Source organism: Thamnophis elegans, chromosome 6 (genome assembly GCF_009769535.1).
Source record: "Thamnophis elegans isolate rThaEle1 chromosome 6, rThaEle1.pri, whole genome shotgun sequence".
Classification (NCBI taxonomy): domain Eukaryota; kingdom Metazoa; phylum Chordata; class Lepidosauria; order Squamata; family Colubridae; genus Thamnophis; species Thamnophis elegans.
This window is the reverse complement of record NC_045546.1, coordinates 72,375,396-72,393,347: the sequence shown is the minus strand read 5'-3', so window position 1 is coordinate 72,393,347 and position 17,952 is coordinate 72,375,396. Positions and strand designations below refer to the sequence as shown.

At 40.9% G+C, this 17,952-nt stretch overlaps 1 protein-coding gene across 1 annotated transcript in view; it reads left to right on the top strand.

The window, feature by feature from the left end:
- RALGAPA2 (Ral GTPase activating protein catalytic subunit alpha 2) overlaps positions 1–17,952 on the top strand; it is a 194,857-nt gene that overhangs the window by 118,189 nt on the left and 58,716 nt on the right. The window contains 2 exon segments of the mRNA XM_032219499.1: positions 1,241–1,399; positions 10,189–10,316. Coding sequence (XP_032075390.1) covers positions 1,241–1,399; positions 10,189–10,316 — 287 coding nt within the window.

The following is a 17,952-nucleotide window of genomic DNA, read 5'->3' as shown; positions in this document are numbered from 1 at the left end:
TATTATATATTTCTGGTATAATTTCCAATAAAAAAGTCTCTGGTTTAAAGTCTATACCGTTTTTGTGCCATTTTCTCCAACCACGTGTGGATCTTGGTCCAATATCTTTTAGCTTCGGCGCAAGTCCACCAAATATGGTAATATGAACCCAGTGTCTGATGACATTTCCAACACTTTTCTGATTTATTCTTGAACATTCTTGCTATTCTCATCGTAGGTAGATGCCACCTGTAAAACACCTTATACAAATTTTCTTTATATGCTGTTGACATTGTCATTTTGAGACCACAATTTCTGCCACTTCTCTAAATTAATCTCATGGCCAAAATTTCCCCCCCAAGCTATCATAGTTCCTTTAACTTATTCTTCTTCTAACTTAACCTCTAGTAAGTGTCCATAAAGTTTTTTAATTACTTTTTCATCAGTACCCACCAAAATTTTATCTAACTCAGTCATTTTATCATAAAAACCTTCCTCTTTACGGTCCTTGTCATATCTAGATTGTATTTGCACATATGAAAACCAGTTCATCTTTATACCTTCCTTTTCCAGATCTTGCATAGATTTAAGTTCACCTCTGTATTCAATATTTCACCATATCTAACTGTTTGTTCCTTTTTGTGTATTATTGCGTATGAAAAGGCTTCGATAGTTGATAGCCAGACTGGAATTTTTAAACAATATTGTCTTTTAATTTTCTCCCAATTTAGCAGCAAAGCCTCCCATAGGTAATTTCTTCTAAAATACCCCTGTGTTTTAGTTCCCTTGTACCATAAAAAGGCATGCCGAAAAGGTCCGTCTTATACTCCGAAAAATACAGTAAGTCTTAGAGGACATTGGTTTTGCCACAGCTTTTGAAATTGTAAACTCTTTTTGTAATGTCCACTTCGTTAATTTTATCTTTGATTAATTGAATGTAGCTACTAAAACTTTAATGAAAATTATTGAATTGCCATGGATACAAAGCATATCTACTGTGAATTATCTCTTATAAGCTCGTCCCATTTTCTTGATGTTCCAGTCATTCATATGTTTTTACTCATTTGTCACAAAAAGGTAATCCATGTGAGGTCCCACGATATTTGAAAAAAGGAAGTTATTTAACATGCAGAAAATAATTTTTATACAATTTTCTCTGATGAAGCAGATACACTGTTGGCATTATAATTTCATTCCTATAGCCTACATCCTCAAACTCTTCTGTCATTCTGATTAATAGCAAATCCATTTGCTGTTACAGCTTCGTCACTTGGGAAATGATGAAGTTCATGTTATCTGGTCTGAACACACCAGAAATTATCGCAGAGGCATTATACCAACAGATTTTGGTGATGTTTTAATTGTTATTTATCCAATGAGGAATCGTATGTTCTATATCGAGATTATGAAGAAACCACAGGTAAGTCCTGAAGTTCAATATAACAAGGTCAGGTTCTTATAATAGTAGAATCATTCTTAATTCTAAAGAAAATTTATTCTTAAAAAATGTTTTTTCTCTTAATGAAATGGAAACTTTCATGTTAAGTAGTCTGGCATATTTATAAGTGGAGGTGAATTGATTTAATTACTGACAGATGTGTAACTTGTACTTGTTTAGAAGCTTTGCAGAAAAAAGTATGTGTGTTATACACACATACATATACACGTACATGCATTCATTTATTATGAAGTCATTCAGGAACAGTAGAAAAATGAGAGAAAGTAGAATAAAATTACTTCCTTTAATGTATATATATGGCTTCAAAGTGTACAAAAAATGAAGTTCAACATTTAAATTTTAAATTAATAACATATTCCTGCTTTTTCTCCTCACCAAGATGAATCTAAAGCAATTACAAAAGTAAAATCAGATTAAAAATAAAAAAATGCAAAAGTTAGGTTTGATGTTAAAATGAGTTTAAAATGATATTGAATTCTTTTTGTAGTTGAAACTAACATCTCATGGCATTTTTTTACATTCATACTAGTATTGATGCACAGTATTTTTTCCAGTGTCTTTATACTGTACTTCTTCAAAAGATTCTTACTACTCTTGTAAGTGCTGTAGCTAAATCAAATTTTGCCTTCTCTTTGTGTTGGTTTTTATCTCCTGTAATTGGCATGTCATTTTAGAATTACCCAGAAAAGAAAAGTTCCTTCGGAATAAGAAAATTGGGGTTGTTTTATTCAGGAACAAATTAAGAAATTAAAATACAAATCATAGAATGGAGATGTATGGAGTGATTTAACTCAATGAAACCTCAGTTATATTGGGACAAAAAAGCCAGCTAAAATTCTGAGAAGTGGCTTCAGGGCCAACTGTCCAAGATAGTACTGGTAATATTCTCACCTCTTTGAAGATGAGGTGAAAGGATGCTATCATTACTGTGGCTGTAAGGACCAGGTATAGTTGATGAAAATGGAGATCGGACTGTATAGCTAGTTCCCTTGTAGTTAAGGATAGCAGAAATGGGAGCTAAGATGAAAGTTTCTGACATATCTTTCACAGAAAACGCAGGGCAATCAAAACCATAGTCATGGTTTAAGCGAGGATGTGAAGTTTCTTTGATTTGTTGTTTTAAAAAACCTAGACAATCCATGACCTGTTGGATCATTGTTTCAGAGATACTTCCTTAGCTAAATAGAGAAACAGAATGACCAAGGGCAGACAGAAAAGCAGTAAAAGAAGGAGCAAATTGTGACTTTCTCCTGGCTTCTACATTGAGTTTCCTTGTGGGAATCTGGCATCCACCTGCCTGTCTTCTTCCCCTGACAGATGCTTACAGGCTGCCTTCTCTGTAAGGAAGCAGCTCGTTTAACCCATTTAAAATGCATATACCTCTTCAGAATGGCTTATGAGTCCCAGTCCATGAAGTAAATAAAGCGGAGGGAGGAGACATCAATGTTTTTCAGTTTTGCCCCTATACTATGAGATGCCTCCCCCCCCCCCCCCAGTTAGAATGGTAGTTTTAAATACTGAACTGTTCCAGCAGTATTTGGAGAATAAGAACTATACCATTTATCATTTAGTTGTGCTATCTGCATTTTATACTACGATTTTATCTTCCTTCTATTGTCCTTCAGTACTGCTGTGTGTTATAATAATAAATGCATTTAATGTATAAAAATAAATTGAATAAACAATAAAAAGCCATGGTATTCACGGGATCCTTAAAGCCTCAAAGATCTGATGAAATAAAAATATTCAACAGCCTTTTAGTAATTAAAAAAACTACTGCTTTTAGGCAGTCATTTCATTGATAGTTAAAACTTGGACAGCTGAAAAATGAAAGCTCTCCTGATTTCTGTTCCTGTTTTTTAATAGTTTTCTTGTAAAGGCAGATATATTTAATAAAAGGAAGTGAATTAAATAGAATTAAACGTTTAATTATTTATGAACATTCATATTGTTAAATCTGTTCTGCGAAAGCATTAGTCATGTTTCAGCTTTATTTCAGATGAGTCAAGTTCTATCATTCCTTTTTTAAGCTTGCTAAAACTCATAACTTACAACCATTAACATATTTTGAAGAGTTATACACATCCAGCTCTTTTAAAATTAAGAGAATCTTTTCAGTATTATATAAAATCCATATATCAATTATGACAGGTTCTTTTGGAAATCTTGAAAAAAAATGAGAGTGTGGGATTTAAACTCAATGGAAGTCTTCGTGGCATAGTGTTGTTTTTAATTGATTCATTAAGTCATTTAAATCTATGAAAATAATCCAAATGTGGCATTAAAATGCATTAAATTGAACCTTTCTACAATGTATTGGCAGTAAGCAAATTTACATAGCATATCATCGCCCAGTTAATTATTCATTCTGATCAAAAGGTTTTGGGAAAAAAACCCTTCACAGCTATAATGAATCCCAAAAATAAATTCAAGATGTTTTCTTTTTATTTTCTTTCTTTTTTTTCCTTTTTGGGGAGAGAGTTGCCGTTGCTTTTTATTTTCCATTTAATTCTGTATTCATTTTTATCTTAATTTTCAATAAAAAGGAACAAAAAAGGAAGAACATTCCATAGTTTGGGGGTAACATTCAGAGAAAAACTTGTGCTTTTATTTAGTTTTATTTTTGATTGAATAATACATGGTTATATAACCTCAAAATGCCTGCTTATGTTCTTAGAAAGATCTGATGTAAGAATTCATATCAAATGACAATGAGCAAAAATGATCATGTGCTCTTATTTTCCCTTCTCTTTCTTTAATCTTTAATGCCTTCAATCATATCCAGTAGCAAAATTGATGAATCTAATTTTCACCTGTTCAGCTGCTGTAATTTTTCACAGTTTACACAAATTTTTCAGTGTGTGTTTATTAATGTCATCCTGTGGCACTGTTTGGTGTGGGAGAAATGTTCAGCTGCTTAATAAATTCATTTTAAGATGATGTCAGAATAGCACACTGAGTCAGCCTTCTGGGATAGTTTTTGCTGTTACCCTGAGGCACTAAAGCACTCAGAGAAAAAAAGGAAAAAGAGCTCAGATTCAGAAGCAGATGACGTGTAGAGAATTAAAAGACATTTTGCAGTTAGAAATTTGCATCAGAATGAAGAGTAGTAATATCCGACATATTGAAGTTTGTTGAAATCAAGCATCTGTTTTGGCACTCCGTAATGAAATCTCTTTCATTGAAATGTATTTTACATAACACTTTTAGATTAAGTTTATTAATATTAAAGTTGATCAATTTGTCATGTGGGTTTTTAAACTGAACCTCCTGCCCTGTTTTCAAGCAGGGGGTTTCCAGAGCCTCTTTTATGTTATTAAAATTCAGGTGTATAACTTGATTAAAAAGATTGGTTTTGACCAATAAAAAATCTAGCACTAAAAAAGAAGAGAGAGAATACTGTGCTTTTAAGCAGAAGAATCGAATTTCAGTTTTAACTTGCTGAAAGTTTTGTTGAAGACCTCTTTGTGAAGAGGTTTCAGGAGATTTCAGTGTAACTGCTTACCTAGTTGCTTTCTGAATTTAGTTGCTTGCTTGTAGACCTCCATTGCTCAATTGGGTAAATCATCAGTGGTATTTGGTATTGGTATTTGGTATTTATTCGATTTGTAGGCCGCCCTATTCCCCAAAGGGACTCAGGGCGGCTGAACAAAAAACCAAGGGAAGGGGAACAAATACAGAAAAGTAAGACAAACAAGACAGTAATACAACAATTTAAAAAACACAACAATTTCATTTCATTTTTTTTCATTTTCCCTTTATTTGTATGCCGCCCTTTTCCCTGGGGGGACTCAGGGCGGCTTACAGTTCAAAAAAGGGCGGGGGGGAAGGACAAACAATTTTCCAACATGGAGACAATACAACATATTAAAAAGAAAACACAACAGTCACACAATTCGAGTGGGGTTAGAATCTTAACCCCAGGCCAGCCGGGACAGCCAGATCTTTAGAGCGGCGCGGAAGGACTGGAGGGTGGTGAGGGTCCAGATCTCCACGGGGAGTTCGTTCCAGAGGGTCGGAGCAGCCACTGAAAAGGCTCTCCTCCGGGTAGTTGCCAGTCTACACTAGCTGGATGATGGAACTCGGAGGAGGCCTAATCTATGCGATCGTATCGGTCTAGTGGAGGTAATTGGCAGTAGGTGGTCTCTCAAGTACCCAGGTCCAGTACCATGAAGGGCTTTGTAGGTGATAAGTAGCACCTTGAAGTGCACCCGGAGACCAACAGGCAGCCAGTGCAGCTCGCGGAGGATAGGTGTTACGTGGGTGAAGCGAGGTGCACCCACGATCGCTCGCGTGGCCGTATTCTGGACTAGCTGAAGTCGCCGAATGCTCTTCAAGGGCAGCCCCATGTAGAGCACATTGCAGTATTCCAGCCTAGAGGTCACAAGAGCACGAGTGACTGTTGTGAGGGCCTCCCGGTTCAGGTAGGGACGCAACTGGTGCACCAGGCGAACCTGGGCAAATGCCCCCCTGGTCACAGCTGACAAATGATGTTCGAAGGTCAGCTGTGGATCCAGGAGGACTGAGAGATGGAACACTTGGCCAATTCGTGGGAGGGAAACACAACAGCCACTCGGTCTTTTCTGGATTGAGCACAAGCTTGTTGACCCCCATCCAGTCTTTAACAGCCTCAAGACCCTGGCTCATCACATCCATCGCTTCGTTGAGTTGGCACTGGGCGGACAGATACAATTGAGTATCGTCCGCATACTGGTGGTATTTTATCCCGTGCCGTCGAATGATCTCACCCAGCGGTTTCATGTAGATGTTGAAAAGAAGGGGGGACAGGACCAAATAGCAATAGCAATAGCAGTAGACTTATATACCGCTTCATAGGCCTTCCAGGCCTCTCTAAGCGGTTTACAGAGAGTCAGCATATTGCCCCCAACAATCTGGGTCCTCAAACCCTGCGGCACCCCATACGTTAGGGGCCTAGGGGTCGATCTCTGCCCCCCAACTAACACCGACTGCGACCTGTCCGAGAGGTAAGAGGAGAACCACTGTAAAACAGCGCCTCCCACCCCCACCTCCCGCAGTCGTCGCAGAAGGATACCATGGTCGATGGTATCGAAAGCCGCCGAGAGGTCAAGGAGCACCAGGATGGAGGCATGGCCTCTATCCCTGGCTCTCCAGAGATCATCGGTCAACGCGACCAAAGCGGTTTCTGTGCTGCAGCCAGGTCTGAAGCCTGACAGTTCGAGTAGAGTGGGGGAACTCAACCCCAGGCTTTCTGGGACAGCCAGGTCTTAACGGCTGTCCGGAAGGCCTGAAGGGTGGCGAGGGTCCAAATCTCCACGGGGAGCTCATTCCAAAGGGCCGGAGCAGCCACAGAGAAGGCCCTCCTCCGAGTGGTCGACAGCCGGCATTGGCCGGCAGATGGAATTCGGAGGAGGCCTAATCTGTGGGATCTGATGGGTCTATGGGAGGCAATTGGCAGGAGGCGGTCTCTCAAGTACCCAAGTTAGTATAAGTTTTGCTCTGTATACATAGTATGTTGCCCTGCCAGAGCATATGCATTTTATTTTATTGCAGTTTACCTCTCTATAAACCAGTAATTTGATGTAGGTAGCCTTTATTGGGGACTGGAAACTTGTTCATTAAGTAATTAGTTGGTGAACTGCAACTGTGCTTGCAATCTTCCTTCAGCTTTCCTTTATAAACCTGTGAAGGTTGTCAGTTCTAGGACTGGCGGTAAGTGATCATATTTATACCTGCAAATGGCTGTTGTATAAGGCAGTCACTAAGTGAAGGCCATTTGTATAGGGTTGTGAGAGGTATAGATTCTCGGAATCTAATTTCTTCTTTCCCATCTCATTCCAATATTTTAATCAATGTCAATAAAGGAGAATATTTGTAGCTGAGGGTTGAAATGAGGGGTCCTGGGTTCTCTCTGAGTTTGATTGTTTTCTTGTAGATGTTTCAAAATATGATGATGTTATCTAGTTTGGGTAAAGAAACTTCAGCAAGAAGACAATCAAGCTTAGAGAGCGCTTCAAGGTGCTAGTTGTCACCTACAAAGCCCTTCATGGTATTGGATCTGGGTACTTGAGAGACCGCCTACTGCCAATTACCTCCACTAGACCAATAAGATCCCACAGACTAGGCCTCCTCCGAATTCCATCAGCCGCCCAGTGTCGACTGGCGACTACCCGGAGGAGGGCCTTCTCTGTGGCTGCTCCAACCCTGTGGAACGAACTCCCCGTGGAGATTCGTACCCTCACCACCCTCCAGGCCTTCCGCATAGCCCTTAAAACCTGGCTGTTCCGACAGGCCTGGGGCTAAAGACTTGCAGCCCCACTTCGAATGGTATGATTGTTGTGTTTTTTAACTGTGTGTGGTCTTTATATTTTGTAACTTTGTTTGTTTCCCCCTCCCTTGAATTGTGAGCCGCCCTGAGTCCCTTTCAGGGAAAAGGGCGGCATACAAATAAAGTAAATTCAATTCAATTCACCCAGGACCCCTCAATATTAATATTCCAACATTGGGATTTCTCACTCTTGGAAGGAACCAGTTGGAAGAGAATAGTTCAATATTAGATTCTCCCCCTCTAACACCATGTCTTTTGTAATGCTTATATTAAAAGTGGTTGCTGTTATTCAATTTCTAGGCAACTTTCTTAAAGCAACTTTTAAGTACAATCTAAAATGTATTTGCAAATATATGATAGGAAGAAGCTTGTTTAAGTTATGCATTAAGCATTTTTTAAAAATCCTCTGGAAAAAATAAGACCAAAATGGAATTTATTGTCTATTAAAAATATAATTATAGTGATACAATCAACTATTCAACACATTTCAGGGGCAAATGTGACCGACCTTTGGTCAATCAGCTACTGACCATGGAATGAATGAAAGTGTCTTGTAGAGATAAATACTGGCTGGTTGCAATTCTTGGTATTTAAACTGAGTTCTCTAATCAAATGAAAAAGCTGTCGTTTCTTTTTTCAGGTTTCCAGGATCCATGGTAACGTTTGGCCTTTTACATTCATAATGTTAGCCTTTTTGTTTGCATCCAAGTAGAGACACCTGGAGTAACGTTAACATTTACCAATTTTGCATTAATAACTACATAATATAAGAATCTCTGATGCAGTAACTGTTACTTTTGTTGTTGCTACAGCTTTATATTGTTTTCACTTTTATCTTCCTGTTTGGTAACCATGCAATGATTAACAAACTTTTTTGTCTGTTTAATTAACCAATATAATTATTGGGAACTATGATTCAAGTCTTTTGCTCGACAAAGCCTCTGAGAGAAAACAATAGTAGGTCTTTTAGTATGAATGCATACCACCCATCACAGATGCATTAAGATACTCTAAACAATGAGGGGGAAAGCTGCCTGTAAAAGCAGACAAAGAATGCCATAGACTCAATACAGTGTGCCTACCACCAGGGAAACACTGAGAGGTCCCTGGGACACAGATGCCTCGTTATATTGAAGCCAGTCATCAGAGATTAATGCTCAGCCATTTGGTACAATAATTCTCTCATTCACAAGCTTTTAAACTATGTTGCTTACTATCAAAGATAGGTCTCTGAACTAAAATGCTTTGTTTTAAACTGAACTGTATTTTAATTGAGTTGTAGCACTACTTCATTTTGCTCAATAATTACCAACTAAGCAAAAATGTAAATGAAGATAATATTGCTTTACAATCACAAGAATTTTGAAAATCTATAGGACACTCTCATATTTTTCATATATGTTTTAATGGTATAAGTTTATTAAACATGGTCCATTTTATCTGATGGATTGTCAAACTGAAATCTCCTAGTTATTTTAATTACTGTGACTTCATCCCTAGAATTTAGAGGGCAGTTTCGACACCAAACTGCTTGTAATCTGCTTGTAACCTTCAGGTGGTTTGTCACCACAGGTTTTCGGTTCCGCTTTTCATATAATACATATACTACATATACTACATATAATATATTCACATATGTAAATAGAAATAATATGTTGAAGAAAACTCAAATATCTGTACATTTTATTGGCTGCTAGAAGCACTGCTTTTGAAATCCTGAAATATCCTAGCCCATTAAATCCATTACCAATAGCATCCAAAAAGTTATTTTCACATATTATGAATAACACCTCCCCCCCCTCAAAAAAAAAGATTTATCTCATGTAATTTTGAGAATGGAAACATTCTGCAAAAAATTTTTTTAATATATGCCATACAATAAAATTGTTTTAGTTTCAAAAGCAGCAAAGGGAAAACCATCTCAAATTCCTCTCAGATATATTTTGGAACATATGTGGAACATTTTAGAAAATTTAAGGAGGGAAAGGGATGTCTTCAATTACAGGAAACTCGATTTTTACATTTTTCTCATTGATCTAGCACACATGTCGAAAGTTGAAAATGATTATTAAGAGATGTAGTTTCATCTAAATTCAGAATTCATGTTTTCATATTTAATGGGCTATGTAGTTACCATAATATATAATTATATTCGTTCTTTCTGACATAATGATTTTGCTTTAAAACTAGTACATAGAGGCAACTCTGTTGAGACTCTTAAAGATTTTTTTTAAATGCTGTAAATATTGGTTGATTTATGTAATAGCAGTCAAGTTTAACAAAGATTTCCACCAAAAATACAGAAATTAAACTTTTACATAGTATGTGTGCACATAGGTGTTACACTTTTGCTGCTAAAAACTCAAATATAATACAAATTCTTCCACAGGAATTTATTTCACTTCTTTAATGCTTTATATTCATGTTGTTTGTTTATTGACAGGTCCCATTTTTTGGCCCTCTGTTTAATGGAGCAATTGTGACTGGAAAACTGTTGCCAAATCTTATACGGGCCACATGTGTCAATGCCAGCAGAGCTGTGAAATCTCTTATAACTCTCTATCAGAGCTTGTATCCTTTTTCACTTGTTTCTATATCAGGATGGAAAAATTCATCTATCTTTGGAGTACGTGTGCTGAAAAATATGGTATATATCAACCTCTTTAATAACAGCATTTTTAGATTCATTCAAGTTTAAACCTACTGATACATTTAATGCATAAAGGATGAAGAATGCAAAAACATAGCTGAATTCAAGATTACAAAGTTTCCTCAAAACTGGTAAGCTGATATTGAAGAAAAATATGTAGGTGATATGTGGAAGGGAAAGAAATCTGGCAAAATTCTCAATGCAAATTTGTGTGTGAATCACTTTTGGTAACAATGTAACAGTGTCACTATTGTTTGTATATTTGACATACATATAGTCTCTGGTTAGGAGTCAAAAGGCTCTGAACATCATTGAGAGTTTTTCAGTTTAATATATTCCTGTTTGCATCCCCTAATAATAACTAAGACCCAGAATCTGGCATGGGCCTCTGAAAATCAGATAGCAAACCAAAGGCTTCAACACTAGTTTGTTCTGATACTTGTAAAACAAAATTATTTCATTTTCCTTCCCTCCTTCACTAGAAGGAGAGAAAATGTATGCAGGAGTTTGGACACTCAAACTTTCACTTCAAGGAAGTCATTGCTTGAAAGCTTATCTATTATTGCAGGGAATTCTCATATTTCATATTTGATTAATATATTAATCAAATTTTTTCCTGAATAATCATGTCATGATAGTAGCAGTTAGACTTATATACCGCTTCATAGGGCCTTCAGCCCTCTCTAAGCGGTTTACAGAGTCAGCATATTGCCCCCAACAACAATCCGGGTCCTCATTTCACCCACCTCGGAAGGATGGAAGGCTGAGTCAACCTTGAGCCGGTGAGATTAGAACCGCTGAACTGCAGATAACAGTCAGCTGAAGTGGCCTGCAGTACTGCACCCTAACCACTGCGCCACCTCGGCTCCTGTATTGAATAGTATTCAATTCATTGTTTAAACATTGAAATACATTATCATAAATACAAAGAAACCCCCTCCCCCAAACAAATGGAAGTAATTCTGGACATTTTTTGGTTTAGAGTTTTGCTCAAACAGGAGAATAAGGATTCTTAGCCTAATTTCCTCCAATTCAATGAGCACATTGTGGATCTATAAAACCCGATACCTTGTCTTGTGAAAAGCCATCATCTTCATGACTTGATGTCTTCTTCCCTATCAGAAAAAATAACATATCACTGCTCTCTTCAAATCCAGTTATAATCATGCAGGAGCTATGTTGATGTTTGTATTTGTTTATCATAGATCACAAGTGATAGATTACAAGTGATGATGATTACAGCTGAACGCCAAAATCTTTTAAATAATGAACTTTTCTCTGAAACAAAATGATCGAGATGTTTGGCTATAAGCTCTTAAAGGTAGCCAGATCAGAAAACAAGACTCCATAAGAATGAGTGGAACATCATCAATATATAATTTTGAAAGCCTAACAGTATATGAAAGTCTAACTCTCTACTTCTTATGCTCAAGAAAGTTAAGGGAAAGATTGTTTGAATTTCTATCATTTTCTTCATCTTCTGGATTTAAATTATTTTTTCTAACAGCCTTGATTAATTTCTTCAAGGGTATCATTGATTTTCTACACTGGCACATACAGTACATGAATTCCAGAAAATGGCTAAACTTTTGAGCCATTGAGTTAGCTGTAGAAACTATTAAAGATTATATATTAGAGTAATCTGCCATGATCAAATCATAGAAATAAGTTGGAAGGAATCTTGAAAGTCATCTTTACTTAAGGAATTTACTAAACCATCCCTAGTGGTCATCCAGCCTACTTGAAAACCTCCAGTGAGAACGAATCCATTGCTAATGTAAAAAAAAGAAAAGAAACTTGTACCATCAGAGAATTCCTTCTAATATTCAGCTTTAATCTTGTCCTTTTAATTTCTATTCTTTAATTCTAAATTTAATTTTAAACTTTTTAATTTCAGACTCTTAGAGCTTTGAATATCTTCAGTTTCAACAAGGAGCCAGCCTCCTTTTATACATGAAAACTGTTTAGATATTTGTAAATTGCTATCGTGCCTTCTAATATGCAGGTTAAACAGGCTCAGCTCTTTTAATCAGTTCTCAAAGGGATTGATTTATATGTCCCTTATTTAGCCTGGTAGCTCTCTTCTGAACCTGCTGTAGCTTTCCCATGTCACTTTTACTCTGGTAATTAGAACTAGATACAACTATGTTGTAACTGAGTACACTTTGGCGGTTATGTCCCATGAGCTGGATGTTGTGTTTCTGTTAATAAAGCACAAAATTGCATTGATCTTTTTAGCTGCTGCATTGTATAGTGTGTTTTCATGAATAACATTTCAAACTGTTAAAGCAGCCATATGTTTCTCCTGTGATCATGGAGACAGCAGCCAGACTGGGCTTCTCTGTCCAGTAACCAATTGGACTGAGTCTACATTTGTGATGTCATCGAGCCCTGGTAACTCCTCCCAGTTTAGACTCAGTCCAATCTAGGACTAGCTGTGAGAATTGATCTCTCCTCCTTGCTATTGTTCTAAATTGTTCTAAATTGTTCTAAATTGGCCAAGGTGGCGCAGTGGTTAAATGCAGCACTGCAGGCTACTGCTAGATCAGCAGGTCAGCGGTTCAAATCTCACCGGCTCAGGGTTGACTCAGCCTTCCATCCTTCCGAGGTGGGTAAAATGAGGACCCAGATTGTTGCGGGCAATATGCTGACTCTCTGTAAACCGCTTAGAGAGGCCTGAAAGGCCTATGAAGCGGTATATAAGTCTACTGCTATTGCTATTGCTATTTTATTAGATTGGCATTTTTCAAAATTAAATTTTTTGTTTGGAATATTTTCTCCTTGTCTCATGCTCTGATTTGGGCGGGAGATTCAAAAATCAACCTTCGGTCTTCACCTCAGCTGCCTATCTGTCTTGCAAGCACGAGTTCACTCCGGGACGCATTCCAGCCGCAGTCAGCGCGGCGCTGACTCCTCAGCTCACAAGCTGCAGCTCTGGGGTTATTTTAACGAAGCGTGCTGCATCCATCCCCTGACCATTTGGAAGTGACTGCTGTCTCAGAAGCCTCACGACCAGCCATTTCGCTCCCCGGCTGGCATCGGAAGAAGCAGCCGCCATTTTATGAGTCTGCCAGCCATAAAAAGCATGCAAAGACCAGCGGTGGCCATCTTGCAGCTTGGAAAAGCGTGCGAAGAAGCAGTGTTCGCCATTTTGGGTGCCCAGCGTTGCGGAGGCAATCGCTGAGCCGACCAACGTCCCAGGCTGCAGCGGCACTCCTTCTGACTGTAACAGTGAGATCGTTGTCAATCCCTTCTCAGCTCGGGGTCTAGCTTTCTGGCAGGCATGGCTGAACACTCAATGGTGGGGGCTATTCCCAACAAGGAATTGGAGGCAGGGCCACCAGGGGTAAGGAGCAGCCGCAAAAGGACAACAAAGGAGGCTCCTGACACAGGGAAAGCTACTAAAGCTTCTAAAACCTCTCTCAGAGCTGAGGAAAGAAGACAAAAGGCCCTGGAAAAGGAGTTTCAGCAGGCCCAAAAACAGGTGAGCCAGAACATCCAGGCCTCTCCTCCCCCTCCCATGGAGGATCAAGCTACCTCACCTAACCACCCACCCACCCACCCACTGAACTACCACCTATTGGGCCTTGTCCATCTTTAGATGAATCAGATGGGGAGTTGTTCTCCTCCTCATTGTCTTCCATAGAGTCTGACACCAGGGGAATTTTTTTTGATGTCCCCCTCAACAGGCTGGTCCCCTTCCAGTTCAGAACACTGGGGTGCCCCAGACCTCAATCTCCTGTCCTACAGAGATGGCTGCCATAATTTCAGAAGCTATAAAACAAGGCATTGCTGCCGGGCTTCAGCAGCGCCCATCATCTAGGTCATCCCACGGTCACAGGCATAAGTCATCAAGGGGCACTCGGCAAACTACACCTTCTCCTTCAGTCAGTCAGGCTTCCATCTTTGGGGACCAAGATACCCTCGGATTCGGATCTATCAGATGATGAGGGCATCATCCCAGATGCCCCTGCTTCAAAACTGATCGCTTTAAATCTCTTCTATTCAAAGCAATAAAAGCGGCTTACCTTCTTCTTCCTCTGCTTCGTCTACTCAGACCCAGGCTGCTGAGTCAACTTCGAGTGACCGTCCTAATGCTCTTTTCTCTGAACCTACAATATAGTGGAAAAGGAGGTCATCCCATCTCCAAAGATCTTTAGGAATGTGGTTCAACAACAGTGGGCCTCCCCTGACACAGGTCCCCTGCCAACCACCTTGGACAAAAGCCTCTACAACATCGCTCCAGAACTCACCAAGTTTCTTGAGACACCTCCAGTGGGCGCGCTGGTTGCAGCCCTGTCTTCACCCGCAGTGGTCTCTGGAGCCCCAGAGGAAGTCCTCAAGCCTGAGGAGAAAAGTCAGATCAAACCTTAGTGAAGGGTTACCAGGCACGTGCCTGGGCAGTACGGGCCTCCACAGCCACTTCATTTTTCTCCAGGGCAGCAACCACTGATACTAGGTCACACAAAGATCTGAACAAAATTAAGGCGGCCATTGAATATTCAGCAGATGCTTGCTTAAACGCAGCCCATTTTGCATCAAAAGCCATGGCCAATTCGGTCATGGCCAGGCGCCTGCTTTGGCTTAAGCCTTGCCAGGCGGATGTCCAGACCAAATGGCGCCTTGCAGCCTCCCCATTTAGTGGCACTCAGCTTTTCGGAGCTCCCTTGGATCTTTACCTCATGGAATCTAAGGATAAACACAAGGTCCTTTCCTCTATATACAAGAAGCTGGAGAACCGTCCTTCTCCATTCTATAGAAGGACCACAACGCCAGTCCTTCCCACCCAGACAGGGATCCAATCAGGACAGGTCTAATAGAAACACCCAGCGTTTCCCCTCCAAGAAGTCTTATCAGGGGTGGGAGGTAATCGCCAATTCCAAAAGTGAAAGTGATTAAATGGACTCTCTCCCAATAGGGGGCTGCCTAGTGTTTTTCGCTGACCGCTGGGAGGAGACCATGACAGACAATTGGGTAATCAAAACAATCAAATTCAGCCTTCTTCTGGAGTTCCTCTCCACCCCTCAGAAGCACTTTGTGCCATGCCTGATGTCCCAATGCCCTCGCAAGAGGCTGCTGATGGAGCAAGCCATACAGCATCTCCTAGAGATTCGGGCCATCCAACTGGTCCCTCCGCATCAGAGGGGTCAGGATTTTTATTCTCACCTCTTTGTGGTACCAAAGGCTTCTGGGGGTTGGAGAGTGATCCTGGATCTAAAGTCATTGAACCACCACATTGTTTATCAGCGGTTCAAAATGCACTCCCTCTGCACCATCCTGGAGGGAGTCAGAAAGGGCGATTTCCTCACCTCAGTAGACTTGACTGAAGCTTATCTTCACATTCCCATCTTCGCAGATCACCGAAGATATCTCCGGTTCTCCTATGGGGGGAGGCACTTCCAGTACCGGGCTCTCCCGTTCGGCCTCTCCTCCACCTCCAGGGTCTTCACGAAGGTGCTGGCAGCTCTAGCCGCCCACATCTGATCGTCACACATCAGGATCCTTTGTTACCTGGACAATATTCTCCTATTGTCCTGGTTGCCCCTTCAAGCGGAGAAGAATCTAACCCAAACCATCGAGACTCTGCGAGATCACGGAATTTCAAGAAGAGCCACCTTGTTCCTGGGACTCACATTCTACATCTCGGAGTCGTCATGGACTCCGGGGCAGGAAGGGTATTTCTTTCCCAAGACCGCATTCTCAGCCTCAGGGAGATATTCAGGAGGGTCCTGCGCCTACTCAAAGTGTCCATTCTACTGCTGTACCAGTTATTAGGGAAAATGGTGTCTTGTTTTGGGGTAGTACTGTGGGCCAGGTTTCATAGCAGGACCCTGCAGTGGTTCATGCTCTCGCACCAGAAAAACAACAGGAGCTGATCCCCCCCCCAGAGTTCTTCTCCCCAGGCAGGTCACCCAATCTCTGAGGTGGTGGCAGTCCCCAGTGATCTTGCAGGGGATGTTATTCAAAGAGCTGGGCTGTCTCACTCTTACGACGGACACCAGCTTGACAGGGTGGGAGCACACATGCAGAATCTGATGGCACAGGGTCAGTGATCGTTAGAAGAAAGCCAAAACAGCATAAATTGGTTAGAACTGCGGGCAGTCCGCCTTGCCCTGATACACTTCCAACCATATACTCGTCCTGACTAACGACACCACTACCAAGGCACACATCAACAGGCAGGGCGGGACACGGTCCTGGCCGCTGATGCAGGAAACCCATCTATTGTGCCACTGTGTGGAATCTCATCTAGCATCCCTCAAGGCAAAACATATTTCGGGCATCTCCAATGTCCAGGCGGACTGGCTGAGTCGAGCCAAAATATCGCGCAGACCTTGATTTGCCGACCTCATGACACTGTCAATCTCCCCACCATGGCACATTCCACGGTCACTATTTTCTCTTCATCAGGGGTCAATCCTACATCCCGACCCCCAGTGGCTACAACTAACTGCATGGCGATTGAGCAGCAACCCTTAACAGCTGATAACATCCCCCCCTAATGTCATTGCTACTATTCAGGCATCTCGTAGAAATTCAACGAACCGTATTTATGATGCCATGTGGCGAGCGTTTGCTCTCTGGTGCTCTACCCTCATTATTGATCCACTCAGGGCTTCCATTTCTCAAGTGCTGGACTTCTTACAAAGAGGGCTAGATCAGGGTCTCACCCCAAACACATTACGTCGACAGGTGGTTGCCTTGTCTTCCGTCCTAGACAGCTCATCCCCAGAGCATCTTTCAACTCACCCTCTGGTTCGGAGATTTCTCCAGGATGTCTCGAACCTCCGACCTCCTGTCATCCATAGATACCCGACTTGGGATTTACCACGGGTCCTGGAGGCTCTCACTTCTCTTCTATTTGAACCATTAAGGTCCATGACATTGAAATTGTTCTCTTTCAAGACTTTGTTTCTAGTAGCTATAACGTCTGCCAGATGTATTTCAGACCTGGCGGCCATGTCTGTGAGGTACGATCTGTGCAAATTCCACCCAGACTGAGTTGTATTGTGCCTTGATCCTACCTTCTTGCCAAAGTCGACAGCCGGTTTCACAGGGGCCAAGAATTGACATTACCTGATTTTTGTCCAGCTCCTCGCCACAACCGGGAGCGCAAATGGCACACCCTTGATGTACGATGAGCTCTTAAAATCTATCTCGACCAACTGTTTCGCTGCACCATTCGGAATCTCTCTTTGTCTTCTTTCGCCAGGCGTCCTTGGGAAACAAGGCTTCATTGTAGAGTCTGAGCCGGTGGATCAGAGCCTGTATTAAATTAACATATGAACTCCAGTCTTTACAGGTTCCACGGGACATTACAGTCCACTCTACCTGAAGTGCGGCAACTACGGCAGCATGGTCTACACAGGCTTCTTTGGAGGAAGTTTGCTGGGCAGCCACTTGGACATCTCCCACGGCCTTCATTTAGACAAGTATGGATCAGCTAATGCAGCTTTTGGCCGCAAAGTACTACAACAAGTACATGTGCCTTAAGAATATTTGCTCAATTGTCCCCACCCTAGTGGACAGCCCTTTCTTTGGTATGTCCCAGTCTCG